General features: G+C 46.3%; 1 protein-coding gene across 1 annotated transcript; it reads left to right on the top strand.

Moving 5' to 3' along the window:
* Positions 1-1,843: 1,843 nt before the first annotated feature.
* On the top strand, positions 1,844-12,937 carry PNP (purine nucleoside phosphorylase; the record flags this gene model as incomplete). Its single annotated transcript, XM_082489285.1, has 6 exons — positions 1,844-1,866; positions 5,243-5,412; positions 5,735-5,838; positions 7,263-7,438; positions 11,581-11,771; positions 12,720-12,937. 6 exons carry the CDS (start codon positions 1,844-1,846, stop codon positions 12,935-12,937), a joined length of 882 nt encoding a protein of 293 aa, XP_082345411.1.
* Between the last annotated feature and the right edge of the window lie 249 nt (positions 12,938-13,186).

The raw sequence follows: 13,186 nt of genomic DNA on the forward strand, positions 1-13,186 counted from the left end.
CGAAGAGGCAGAGATGGCTAAGGTTCAGAGAAGCAAGAATGAGAGAATAACAAAAAGGAGGTGTATCTGAAAAAGGGGGGGGGGAATGTGGTAAAAATAGAATGAGAGAGGGGATAGAAGGGAAGACGATGGAGCAATATTAGGTCCTTAATGCTGATTTTTTCCATTGCCCGCAGCAAACAGAGAAAGGTGTACCCCTGATTCCTGAAGTGGCAGCACATGCACCCACTGATCTCTGTAAAAAAGACAAAATTCTAGGTTTCCTAAGAGAAAGGAAATAAGAAGTGGAGGTGTGAATGTGAGAAAGAAAGGGAGAAGGTCAAGAACTTGAGAGGAAAGGGCATATACAGTTCCTGTTCAGATCCATTTGCTATTGTCTTTGGTGCTAATTGTATCTTTCACCAAATACCTGTTGTCAACAGACCCTGCTGCCTAAATCCTGCTGGCTGTGATGGGCTCCCAGCCTGTGCTGGCATCAAGGAGGATACTCTGGGTTGTTGCCTTGGAGCTGGGGCTTTCCAACAAGAAGTATCTCTCTCTCTAAAAACGCCCAGTTTTTTCTTGCTGCATTTATTACCCTATTTTGACTTTGAAGTTATCTGAGAGAGTTTCCTGGGGCAATGAAGGGGATGTTTGATGTGAGGTCTTCAAGACCAACAAGCAAAGGTGAATGGAAATAATAAATATTATGAGACCTGAAACTGGTGCTGCCTAATTATTTTTTTTTTTAATTTCTTTTAATGTCTGGCTGATTTGTCTGGGAATTGACAAGTTCTAATTGAGGCTTTCTCCCTGCTTGAGATATTTATATGTTCTAGTCTCATGTGTTCCTTCTGGATCCAGTAAGCTGTGAGTGCATATTGTAGCTGTATCCTTTCACCTGGGGCATGTAAGGGCTCTTCTCTACTCAGCACCAATTTCTAAAAAAAAAAAAAAAAAAAAAATTTGGCACCTGATTGTCTTGGAAACATCTGTCTCTGTAAAATGTAGTTCATATCTGTTGTTGGGATCAGACGGTGTTGCATGGGCAGACACATATGATAAGGTTGTTTAAAACTTTGTTTATGTATAGAGTAAAGCTAAAATTGGAGGGGCAGATGGTGGGATCCCTGATTTTTTTTATTTTTTTTTTCCTGTGTAATCAGCTGAACAGGAGTTTAGCCTATATGAAGACAGTGTTTCCTTTTGAGTTGGGTGAGGCAATAAAATGTGAACAGAAAAAAAGATGGGGAGTGTGAGGGGGGTGGCTAATGGGACATGGCCCCTGGTTGCCATGAAAAAAAATGGGGTGAGAACGATGTGCGATGTGGAAATGTCTCGTCGCTTGTTGCGGTTGTAGGTGGTACAGGTCATCTTGCAGAGTCCGCATCCTCCCAGTGAGCTCATGCCACTGTCCCAGGGGTTTGAATCCGACGGGGCAGGTGACTCCAGCTGCTAGCTGGTTCCCAGTTGACGCACGAGCGTGCAAATGGATGCAGGTCCCTTTGTGAGCTGCTCCTCTCTGGGCGGCTGCTGGAAAGCGTGCGCGCGTGTGAACTTTCGAGGCTTAATCTGCATTATAAAGTGCGTGTGTGTAAGCTTTCTGCAGAGCTCGAGAGCGTCTGTGTCATCGGGGTGAGACCAGAAAAGCAGATGTCCTGAGCGATGCCCCTCCTACTCGGGGATTAGAGATGCTCGGGGGAAAGCAGAGAGAAGCTGGGACACACCTCCCCGACTCGCCGCCGGAGACGACAGCGGCTTCTGCGGGTTCATTGGGCCTCTGCTCTTTGGTCAAATAAAAACCCTGCAGCTCCATTTCCAGCAACCATCCCCTTCTTTTGGTTAAGCAGAGAGGAGGAGGAGGATGGCCTATGCTGAGGAAGACAGGTAAGGCCCTGTGAAATAGGGGATGCTCAGACATACGAGCTGGAAGGGGTTAGCGAAACTGCATCGCTTTTCCTCGCCTTGTTTTCCTCCTCTTGCTGGGCACTCAATAAATGTCAGGCAAGGGCTGCCCAGCAGCAAACACCTCATTATTGAGGAGGAATCTGGCCACCTGCCTGTGTCAGGTGCTGGTATGATGAAATATGGCAAGGAGCAGGTGACCTTGGGAGAGGTTATGGGCCAGAAGAGGCAAATATCGTGGCGTGGAGAGGCGTACGCCGCAAAAACGTATGGCGGTCTGCCCCTCCACGAAGCATAATGCTTTGTCTGTTTGTGGGGGTATGCCTGCTTTTTTTTTTTTTTTTTTTTTACACGGCTTTGCTTTCAACCAGCCTAGGAGCACAATGAGGGTGGTTTCTTTTCATGCCATAAAAGATCTGTCACGGGTGACAGTCCTGTGTTTCGCAACAGATGCGTTTCTCCAGTGGATGACAGCAATCACAATAAAGGGGATTGTGTTTTCAGCTGATCCTGTGATTTAATCCGAAGCGATGCTCCCCAGCACTATTATTAGGTGTGCATTGTTGGAGACGGAGCAGCTATAGAGGGCTTTGTGCTACATGTATTAATTCCGGCTGTCAAAAAGCTTGCCCAGACCTCGGGCTCATGCAGTTCCAGGCGAAACGTTGCATTTGGTGACCCACAGGTCAAACTCCCCCCTCCGCCCCCACGCAGCAGGTATCCCCTTCGTATTCAGAAATCATCCGTGCCTGCCGGTCCCTTTTGATGCTGTGCGTCAGACTAAATATTGCGAGCAGGGCACTGCCGGTTAATTTTTGGCACGGCTGCGCTCTCGGCGCTGGGGACAGCTCTGGTGTGCCCAAAGCCTTTGGGATGGAGAGGGCTCTGCAAGGCCCCTACGAGCCTGTTGAAGCTCCTTTCAGGCAAGGAGAGTTACGCAGCATTGGAGTTTTACTTTGGATAAGAAATATTTTAACATCTTCTGTTTAGAAGGAAAAAAAGTATATATATAAATCCCTCAAACTCAGCACAGCGCAGTCAATCCCAATGTCTTCAGCAGACGTGGAATGAGCTTCATCCCACATTCCTAAAATTTCTGGGTATGTAGGAATAATCCATTTTTTTTAAGGTTATTTTGCAAGGGTGTATTTTATTAAAAAAATGCCAAAAAAAAAAAAAAAAAAGAGGGGATTAGTGGCCAAGTGGAAGAGCAGATCCTGGTGACCTTGTTCTTTTCTCATGTCCGCCACATGAGTCAATAGCTTGGGTATTACATTTAAATTCTCTCGGTTCCCTCTAATTTCTAAACAAGGATTACAGTTATTCAACAGAAATTGGGGGGGGGGAATCATTCATTAATGTATGTAAAGCACTTTTAAAGCTTTTCTCTGGGAGCAAGGGATAATACAGTCACTCGAGTGTAGGCTTCATTAACGTCACTCTCATAGCTCTTGCTTATTTCAAGTGCTCATGGTACACTTGAAAAATTCAACAATATGTTGTGGTAAATAACTCTCTCTCATTTCCAGACTTTTCTTTTGAAAAGTATTTCAGCTAAATGATTCTTTCTTCTAATTCATGAATATGGAAGTTATTTCTTCTCATCGGATTGCAGGTTTATGACATACTTGGGTATTTTTGACACTATAGTTTGTAACTGGGAACACCAGTTTGATGTATGAGACATTGGACAGGACTTCTAGCAGAAGCTGGACAGGCAGGAGATGAAAATGCTCACAGAAGATATCTGTGCAATAACTACCTACCTTGTCTGTACAAAGAAAGAAAAAACATGGAATTGACGTCTTTTATTTGAATATCTGATACTCCAGTTAGAGGAACCAGTTGTACGCTGACAGTCAAATCCTCTTCATCAATGATCTGAGACCTCTTGGAGCGTAGAGCACCACTTTGAAAGCTTTTCTGTACATCCTCTAAGGCTGCAGGCAGCAGAATCACAACATGACTGAGGTTTGTACCTCTGGAAACAAGAGGCTTGATTTAAAAATAAATAAATAAAAAAATTGTGAAGCAGACAGTGACTGCTTATCAGCAGCTCCAGTCAATTTTGCATCACCTTCAACCTCGCAGTATCTGATTCTTTCACCCCTTAATAAGAAGATCAGCTTTTCATATGGAAAACCTGCTGCTCCTACCTGTGTTGTATTGCTCCGTGACCCGGTCCTGTACCCGATACAGTCATTAATTCTACTCATCAATGGTAACGATTGAGTTGCCACCAAGAAATGCTATTGGTACCTCTGCTTTTGAAGAGACTTTCCAATCAACTTTGATATTGACTTTCAGAAGGTATCTGCGTTGTCCTATTGGAAACAGGATTATGGGATTATTCTGCCATTGATTGTGTTTCAAAACTGTGATTAATGCGCCTGACGAATATTAGACTGACAGGACTAAAAATTGAAGTCCCCTCTCTTCCCGAGAGACAGATACAGGACAGGTGGTGTAATGCCAGCCTCTATCCCACCTTCTAGCAATGTGCCTAAGCGCTGGATAAGACCTATTTTTTTCGCCAAGGTATTTGAGCAGTCCCCCTCTTAAATCAGACAGCATAAGCCCAGGAGCCCAAATTCCTGGGTTTTATTTGTTTTGAATGTAGACTGATGTCAGCGGGCCTCTTGCCCAGGACTCGGCTGCAGCCGTGACCCGCTGCCTGCCCTGTGGGAGGGGAAAGGAGGAATGAGATCTCCTGTTTAGCTGCCTCTACTGAAACCATGAGGTATCAAGAAGGTGGATGTTTGAGATGTGTTACCAGCCCCAGAAGGAGGCACTGGGAGCCAGTGGCGCTCAACACTTCCAAAGATTGGGTTCTGCATCTCTGTAGATGGTGCTTGCCCCATGTCCTGGTGGTCTACCTATTGCAGAGGATAGCATCTACTCCTTCGTTAGCACAGTGTCCCAGCCGTACTGTACGGGTGCCCTTGGACTTCCATCCTCTTGTATGTCCCCAGCACAGGTTGGACATCCCCATGCGTGCACATATGGGTTGCAGTTTCTCTGTTGAACTGTGCTTTTGCGTTCCTTTGACTCAGGAGATCCTAGAGCCCATCAGAAGCAGTAGTGGTTATGCCATGTGACATTTCTGTGATCTAGGTATCATTAGCCATTCTTCCGCTACAGAATGAAACTGGCAAAGAGGATTCAAGTGATTTGCCTCTGGCCAGGGGTAAAATATATGAGATTAAAAGTGAAAAAAAAATCTCCGATAATGGCAGTGAAGCAGCTGTTATTTTAGTTTTAATGAAAGTTCTTCTTTGCACCTTTTCAGGACTTTTATCCTTTGAAGCTTGTTCTTTGGATGGGTTGACAGCCTCACTGATCTCTTCTGCTTTTGCAGAAATAGCTACGAGGTATATAAGGAAACAGCAGATTGGTTATGCGCCCGTACCGTCCAGCGCCCGAAGACTGCCATCATCTGCGGATCTGGACTGGGAGGTCTGGCCGACGTGTTGGATAACAAGACGGTCTTTCCGTATGAGGACATCCCTCATTTCCCACGGAGCACAGGTTAGCGCAACCCAGGACATCAGCAACCCATCCGTCAGCAGCATGCGACAGCCTTACAGAGAGAACTCAAGTCAACGTGCGCCACTTGGCATTGGTCTGCAAACCAGTCCCTCGGTGGCAAAATGTGTGTTTACAGTAAAAAAAACAAACAAACAAACAAAAAAAAAAAACCTGTGTATATCTGTGCTATGGTATTTATTTAACACAGCTCCTGGTTTCACAGCGCTTGACCCTCTGTAATGCGTAATCGCCAACTGACAAATCCCTCTAAAGTCAAAGACCTCGAGAGCCGTAACTAAAATGACACGCTATTAATTTCCAGTTGCAGGGCATGTTGGCAGATTGGTGTTTGGGGAGCTGAACGGACAGCCCTGTGTGTGTATGCAGGGACGGTTCCACTATTACGAAGGATATTCTGTCAGCACGGTGAGTTCTCCTTAGGAAAATCATTCACGTAGCGGGAGATATGTTGTAAAAGATGCAAAAGTGACTGCTTGCTTTGATATCCAGCTGCCGGAGGTTAGCTCTTGCAATGAACTTCCGTTGCTCTTGTGATGAATCTTGCTTAGATTTTAGATTTCTTCCCCCAAAAATAAAATTGGGGGGTTCAAATCGAGAGGTAGCCAGCTTCTGCTAGGCGAAGCTGGTGCTACGCAGCCATAGGAAGTGGCTAACCCCGCTAAACTTGCAGGGCAAAACAGTATATCACACAAGGCAGATTGGTTTATATAGCTTAACTCAGTCATTTTAATAATGATTTAAATCAGCAATCAGGAAACTTGGAGTCGTAAGAATAGTCTATTTTAGTCTTTGTTTGCATTTGTATAGTTTACAGCTCTTTTCTTCTAGGAAAAAAAAATCCCTAGCTAGTGTAAATTGGTATACTCTCCCAGTTAACATATAGAACTATGTCAATATTTGGGTATTATCTGACATGCATGTATGTGCGTTTCTGTTGGAAACACCCATAATATTTCTTCTTTACTGGCTGGTAGCTTTGTATGTTCTTTTTTTTATTTGGATAGCTTTGAGGTTTTAATTGTGGCTGAGGTCAGTTTACATTTGGGTATAAACAGTCGTGCTTGGCACCACTCAACTTTCTACAGGAAAAAAAAAAAAAAACAAACTATTTTAAATGCACTTGATACACAAACATGTTTTGCTAAACCTGGTTTTGTATTACAACTAACTCGTTTCTTAAAGAAGTGATGTCCATAGCTAGGAAATTTTCTGCTTACAGCTTTGTTAGCGTTTTAGAGGTAGCAGAGCAGATATCATCCCAATTCCTTCTCGACTCCTCAAAATCAAACTCCTTAATTATTTTTTTCCGGTTCCCAATCATTCCTTAACTGCGGATAAGCAAGTCACTGAAGTGAACTAACGTGAATAAAATGAAATGAATAAAATAATCTCTATGCTTCTGTGAAATGCATCACTGCCGTAAAAAGCTGGTTTATCAATTACGCTCCAAGTCCATGTGCATAAGTAGTTACTTCAATCAGCGCAGTGGTTTGATCTCTGCAAGACCTTGGCTGTGAGGAAAAATTATCTGCATATTCTTTTTGTACCGCATTTATTTGACCTTAGTGCAACTGTAGAAAATACGGGCTAGAATTTTAATGGTATTCATCTCAAGATTAGTTTTTAATATGTTTAAAAAAACATTAAAATTCTTTCAATTTAAATTAGAGGAAAACTTAAAATTGGAGAAGAAGTTTTGTCTCCTTGTAGCCTCATATAGGCCATTCTCTGCATCATGTAAGCTGTCCACAAATTGCGATGCTACAAATGTAGTAGCAGCTGTTTACGAATTGCGATACTCATTGCATCGATGCCTTTGGTTCTTGCAGGTCACCTTTCCCATCAGGGTCTTCTTTCTGCTGGGGGTGGAGGTCTTGATTGTCACAAATGCTGCCGGGGGACTGAATCCCCACTTCCAAGTGGGGGACATCATGTTCATCAGAGATCACATCAGCATGTTTGGCTTGGGAGGGCAGAATCCACTGCGTGGACCAAACGATGAGAGGTAAGGCAGCATCCCCCCCCCGAACTGGGCAACACAGGCTTGCAAGAGCAGAATAGCATTTTTGATGGTTTAATGAAGGGTTAGCGTTGCTGCTTTAAAGCAGCTGCATGTTTAGTCTTCCCAAACAGCTCTGTTACTGGCTTTTGCTGCTGTCCTGATTCATCTCCTGCTATCCCACCCTGGAATTCAAGTGATGCTATAGCTAAACACAACCTTTCCTAGTCCCTGCCTGGCCCCTCAGCCCCCGTGTTACCAATTAATCCTTTCTTCCTCCAGCTGCAGGCTAGGACTGCCATTTGCGCCTGCTGGCAAATATTTACGGAGAGCTCGAATTTGGCTCCAGGTACCCACCAGGGAAAAGTTAAAGCAATAGCTGTGTGCGCTGTGCCACCTGCACCCTTCCTCGGCTGTTGCTTACTCTTACAAGCTTATAAGGAGTTTATACGCAAACCTCCAGAAGGCTTTGTTTTATAAAAGTAGGCTTCTGATCCTTCTCCTGACATCGCTAGCTGTACTGTCTGCTAAAGATGCTCGCTGCTGTCTCTTCCTGTCAGTCCCTCTCTCCGCTAGTTCCTCCTAATTGAGCAATCTGGTGAACTGCAGTGTTTCCAGCCGGCGTTTATCAGCAGCCGTTTCTGGTGGGATGGAACCGATACGGCAGTGAGTTGGTAGCAGAGCAAAGCTGAAAGAGCAAAATCTCCTGATAACCACCCTTGTACCCAGGTCATTAAACTGGGGCGTCTTTGTTAACATCGTGTGTTCACTGAAGGCATCGGTCTATTGAGAGATGGTTGTCTTGGCAGCCTCTCAGGAGACCTAGGAGGGTGACCTGCTGCTGGTTGAGCTGGGAAGTCGCATTTCCTATATTAGCAGTGTAATGGGATCTTTGTAACACATCTTCCCCCCTGGACTGTGGTTGCCACCAGACATAGAGTTGCTCTGAGCAGGAGGTTGGAGTAGTGGACCTCGAGGTCCCTTCCAATCTGAATTAATCTGTAATCCTAAAACCCTTCCAAGGCACCATCAGACTGGTAGGGTGGAAGGGACCAGCACCAGCAAGGTCATAGCACTGAGAGAGGACATGCCAGATGGACCGGTGTTTACATAAAGAAGCCCCTTGGGTCTCAAATGGGGCTAAACAGAGCATGAGACACATCCGCCGGAGATTCAGGCTGGGCGAAGGAGAGAACATCAAATGTGCTATGAGGACAGGCTGAGAGAGTTGGGGTTGTTCAGCCTGGAGAAGAGAAGGCTCTGGGGAAACCTTATAGTGGCCTTCCAGTATCTAAAGGGGCTAAGGGAGAGCTGGGGAGGGACTTTTTACAAGGGCATGGAGTGATAGGACGAGGGGGAATGGCTTCAAACTGGAAGAAGATGGATTTAGATTAGATACTAGGAAGAAAGTTTTCACGCTGAGGGTGATAAGGCACTGAAAGTGCCCAGAGAAGTTGTGGAAGCTCCATCCCTGGAGGTATTTAAGGCCAGGCTGGATGGGGCTTTGAGCAACCTGGTGTAGTGGGAGGTGTCCCTGCCCAGGACAGGGGGGTTGGAACTCTATGATCTTCAAGGTCCCTTCCAAACCAAAACCATTCTATGATTCTATGAAATGTCAGGGAAGTCAACATGGAAGCTGTAAATATCCAGGGCTGTCAAGAGCCTTATGGCAGGAAAGAAAGAGGCTGGATTGTGATAAGGAGGCAACAGTAGTAGGAATTATGTCCTAACCAAGTTGGCAGGAGAGAAGCCAGATGAAATCCAGGTGTGTGAAACCTGAGGACAAGCAACAGGGGTGGTGCAGGAGGTGGGAGTTCACGAGCAAAAAGTGAGTTTAGATAATGAGATGGTTAAATTCATTGTTGGGTTGGTACCTTCACATTGAGAGAAAAAAAAAAAAAAAGGACACATTTACAGGGCAGGCACCTGGTCTGTCCTGGGATCTTTCCAAAAAGAAAGTTCTGGCTGGGAATAAGGTGGCCGGCCGGCCTTCCAGTTAAAGTTATTTCCTCCCTGATGTAACGCCAGACCTGGCTGCTACTTCTGAAGAAATCCGAAAGGTGCTAGCAACTACCTCAGGAGAAATAAATGCTGTTCTGCGATTCAGATGGCGAGAGGACAATACCCATCTGAAGCGGAACATCTTTGCATCTTCATAGGTATTGGTGTGGGCTGGAGGAAAGAATGATCAAAAGCGCAGAAAGCACATGGAGGAGTGTTTAAAGCTCTCTGGGCTCGCATAATCGCTCAGGAACAGGAGGAGGAACGCCAACCAAACAATAATTGCATCTGGACAACATTCAAAGGCAGCGTAGAGCTGTCTCATTGCCTCCCAGGAGCAGCTTCCCACTGAAGGCTGCAGTGCTCTGGGAGGTGACTTTTGTACTGCTGACCAAGGCATCAAAATGGGCAAAAGGTCTTTATGAATCAGCTTCCAAAGTATCGCAGAGCTTTAGCCGGGTGAACTCCTCCTAAAATCCAGTCCAGCTCAGCCACCAGGAAGGATTTATCTAAGCGCAGCAGAGTCAAACCAGAGGCAATGAAGTGATGTGAAAAGGGAATATACAGCAAGAATCTGAGAGCTGAATTTAATAAGTTGGAGATTGCCTTCCGCATTGCTGGCCATCCTTCAGGAAAGAGAAGCAATTTTTGTGGTGATGAATACTTATTACCTTAGACCAGATGGGAAAGTTTGTTGGTTGTTTGTTTTGGTTTTTTTATTATTATTATTTATATAACATTTTACTGTTTATAAATGTAAAATAAGCCACCTACTGCCCTAAGCATTCACCTGGAAGAACTTGAAAACAAGCAGAAGCTTTAATAGCTTAGATGAGGAGGGACCTGGTCCGCTCCTGCTGAACTGAGTTGGTGAACATGGCTGGGAGTTTATTTTTCAGATTTCCTCAGCAGCACGCCAGTCTCGGCCATCTATTTCTGTTCTCCTTGAGTCAATAGTAGGATTTGGTCAGTCAGGAACAAGATTGAGCTGTTATCTTAAGATCCAAAGCAAACAAGAGACCCAGCCCTGAAGCACAGGATGAAAGCTACCTAAAATATGGCCCTGGAGCTCCAATGTGTGTTGCTCTCCCCGTTTTCCTGCAAGGGAGGACACCTGGAATAGGATGCCATTGCCTAAATGTAGGCATCTAATACCATCTGCTGCTCTGCTGAGTATCCAATACTTGTTCTCTGGGGCTGGGAGGTGGAATATGAGACCTACAGGATGGGTGCATGCTCTAGATGGGCAGCTGAGGGGCAGGCAGAACTTACTGGAGCATCTCAAATGTGCAAATGGATTGCGCTTCTGTCCTAGAAGAGTCTCCAAGCTTGTCCTTGGTGTGATCTTGCTGTGCCAGCAACCAAATACAGAACTAGATGCTCTTTCCCGGGATGTATTTTCTGGCTAGCAAGCTTTGTTCATCTGCCTTTCAAAGAAAGTCATTACTTGAGGCCCTCCAAACTGACCTAATGTTGACAATAAAGGGGAAAGACTCATGATTTGTCTGGTGCGTCCAGCTCTGTTTTTCAAGCATTTGGGTGTTAATGTGGGGACAGGACAGCCCTTGCTGTTGTGGTATGGGGCATCCCTGGCCGGGAGCCTCATTTAGTAGCTGCCTGCTGCGATGAGTCTTAAAAGTAGTCACCAATGCTCCATCCGGCCCTGCTCAAACCCTCTCGCTGGGATGACCTTTGGGATTTGGTGCCACCGAGAGCCTGTTTGCAAGCCATGGTGGAGGAGAAGCAAAGGGCAGCAGCTGTCTAATAGGCAATATTTAAAAGTCATGGAAAATATTTAAAAGTCACTGTGGGCAGTTATAGGGGAGAGAGTTGGCCATCAGTGCTCCCTGGTGACAGGAATCCTTGGAAGGACCTTTCCTGAAGGCTTTGTGCAGTAGGAAAGCAGTGCCAGACCTTCCAACAGCCATGACCTCTGCATGCTGAGGGTCTCGGGTGATTAGATCTAGCAGGAATGTCGTGATGGCAGAAGTATCTGATGATGAGGCCGGGATGAGAGAGATTGCATCCGCGGCACGTCTGCCCTTAACATTTCCCCTTTCTCCAGAGGGTGAGCATCGCTGAGCTCTGATGGAGGGCAGGCAGCAGTAGCGATATCGGCACGGCTCTGCCCTTTTACTGCCTTGCAGGTTTGGAGTGAGGTTTCCCTGCATGTCAGATGCTTACGAACCAGATCTGCTCGGCCTGGCGATGGAGAGCGCGCAGGAGCTGGGCTTCCTGAGCTTCATCCGAGAAGGAGTGTACTGTCTGCTGACTGGTCCCTCCTATGAAACCATTGCGGAGTGCCGCGTGCTGCAGGCGCTGGGCGCGGATGCCGTAGGTAAGCTGCACGGGCTGGGCTGGTAGGGTTGGTTGGACACGCGGATTAAACGGTTAATTCTGCTCAAGGCTGGCTTTCTTCAGTCTGTGACGCTCTCTAAGTCTCCCGGGCCTGGAGAAATGAGCTCTGTGTATTCCTGCTTAGTTCCGCAGCGCCTTAGCGCAGCTCCTAGGATGGATCTGCAGAAAGTCTCTCTGCTTAAGGCTGCCCAGGACAGGGATCCCAGTACAGCGTTGGGTTTATTTCCCAAACGCACCTCCCGGGCTCTGATGGCTCAACTTCAGCAGGACTGAGTGGGTCCCCATCAGAAACAAAGTCACTTTCTTTTTTTTTTTTTTTTTTTTTTTTTTTTTAAATTCTGGCCCTATAATGATTTTTACTGTGCCTCTTGCCTACGAAGCAGCCCTCTATAAAAGTCTTGGTTGTTTAAGGACGGTAATTATGGCTACCTTCCCAACTGCATACGAGGAAGGTAAGCGTTATTGTCCATACCCTTCCTCCAGCTTGACCCCTGGGTCGTTGAAGCATCTCACGGCAACCTGTTTGTTAATATCTGCGGATTCACTGTGCGTGAGGAAAGGAGCTCAGCTCCCCAAAAGCTCTTTTTCTTTGCAGTGGCTTTTCTAGCTGAGGAAAAGCCAAATGACGCGGCACATCAGTACTTCTCTCAGCAGGGCTGCGAGCGGTCTGACACGTCTTGGGGAGAGAGACGTAGGAATCGCGCGTGGATGGGTTATTGTGCTGAGCAGGGTTGTAACTGGAGTGCTACGACTGTTGCAGCCTTACGACTATCGCAGCCTTTAACTGTTACGTAGCCGAGAAACAGAGGGCTGCGGGGAAATGAGACGAGGGCACACGCGGAAGGCAGAATCGTGGCTTGCAACCTTGGAGACACCTTGTTTTGGTGTAAATCCTGACTCATCCCGCTCCTTTCCTCTCCTACCGTAGGCATGAGCACCGTCCCAGAAGTAATTGTAGCCAGGCATTGTGGCCTCCGAGTCCTTGGGATCTCCCTCATCACCAACAAAGTGGTGACGAGCTACAACAGCCAAGAGAAAGCCAACCATGAGGAAGTGCTGCGCGTCTCGGTGGTCCGGGCTGAAGCCCTGCAGAAACTAGTCACGCATCTCCTCGGCAAGCTGGGGGAAAGCACAAACTCTCCGTGACCTCCAGCCATTTATCATTCATATCGCAACGTGTGAACACGAGCAAGTGCTGGGGGAGAGCTGTGGGTGAGACTGTCCTTCTACTGTCCTGGTTTTGAATAGACCTTTTGATCTTTGTCCCTGGTTTTTAGCTGGTCAGGTGCAGAGGTTTGCTTTGAATTTTGCCGGAATGATCCCCTTGTTAGTAGCCAGTGACCAAAGCAGCTTTCTGGTGGATTCCCAAACCCGTATGTCAGCAATGAGCCCCTC

The sequence above is a fragment of the Vanellus vanellus genome (assembly GCF_965231255.1).
Source record: "Vanellus vanellus genome assembly, chromosome: 12".
Taxonomy (NCBI): Eukaryota; Metazoa; Chordata; class Aves; order Charadriiformes; family Charadriidae; genus Vanellus; species Vanellus vanellus.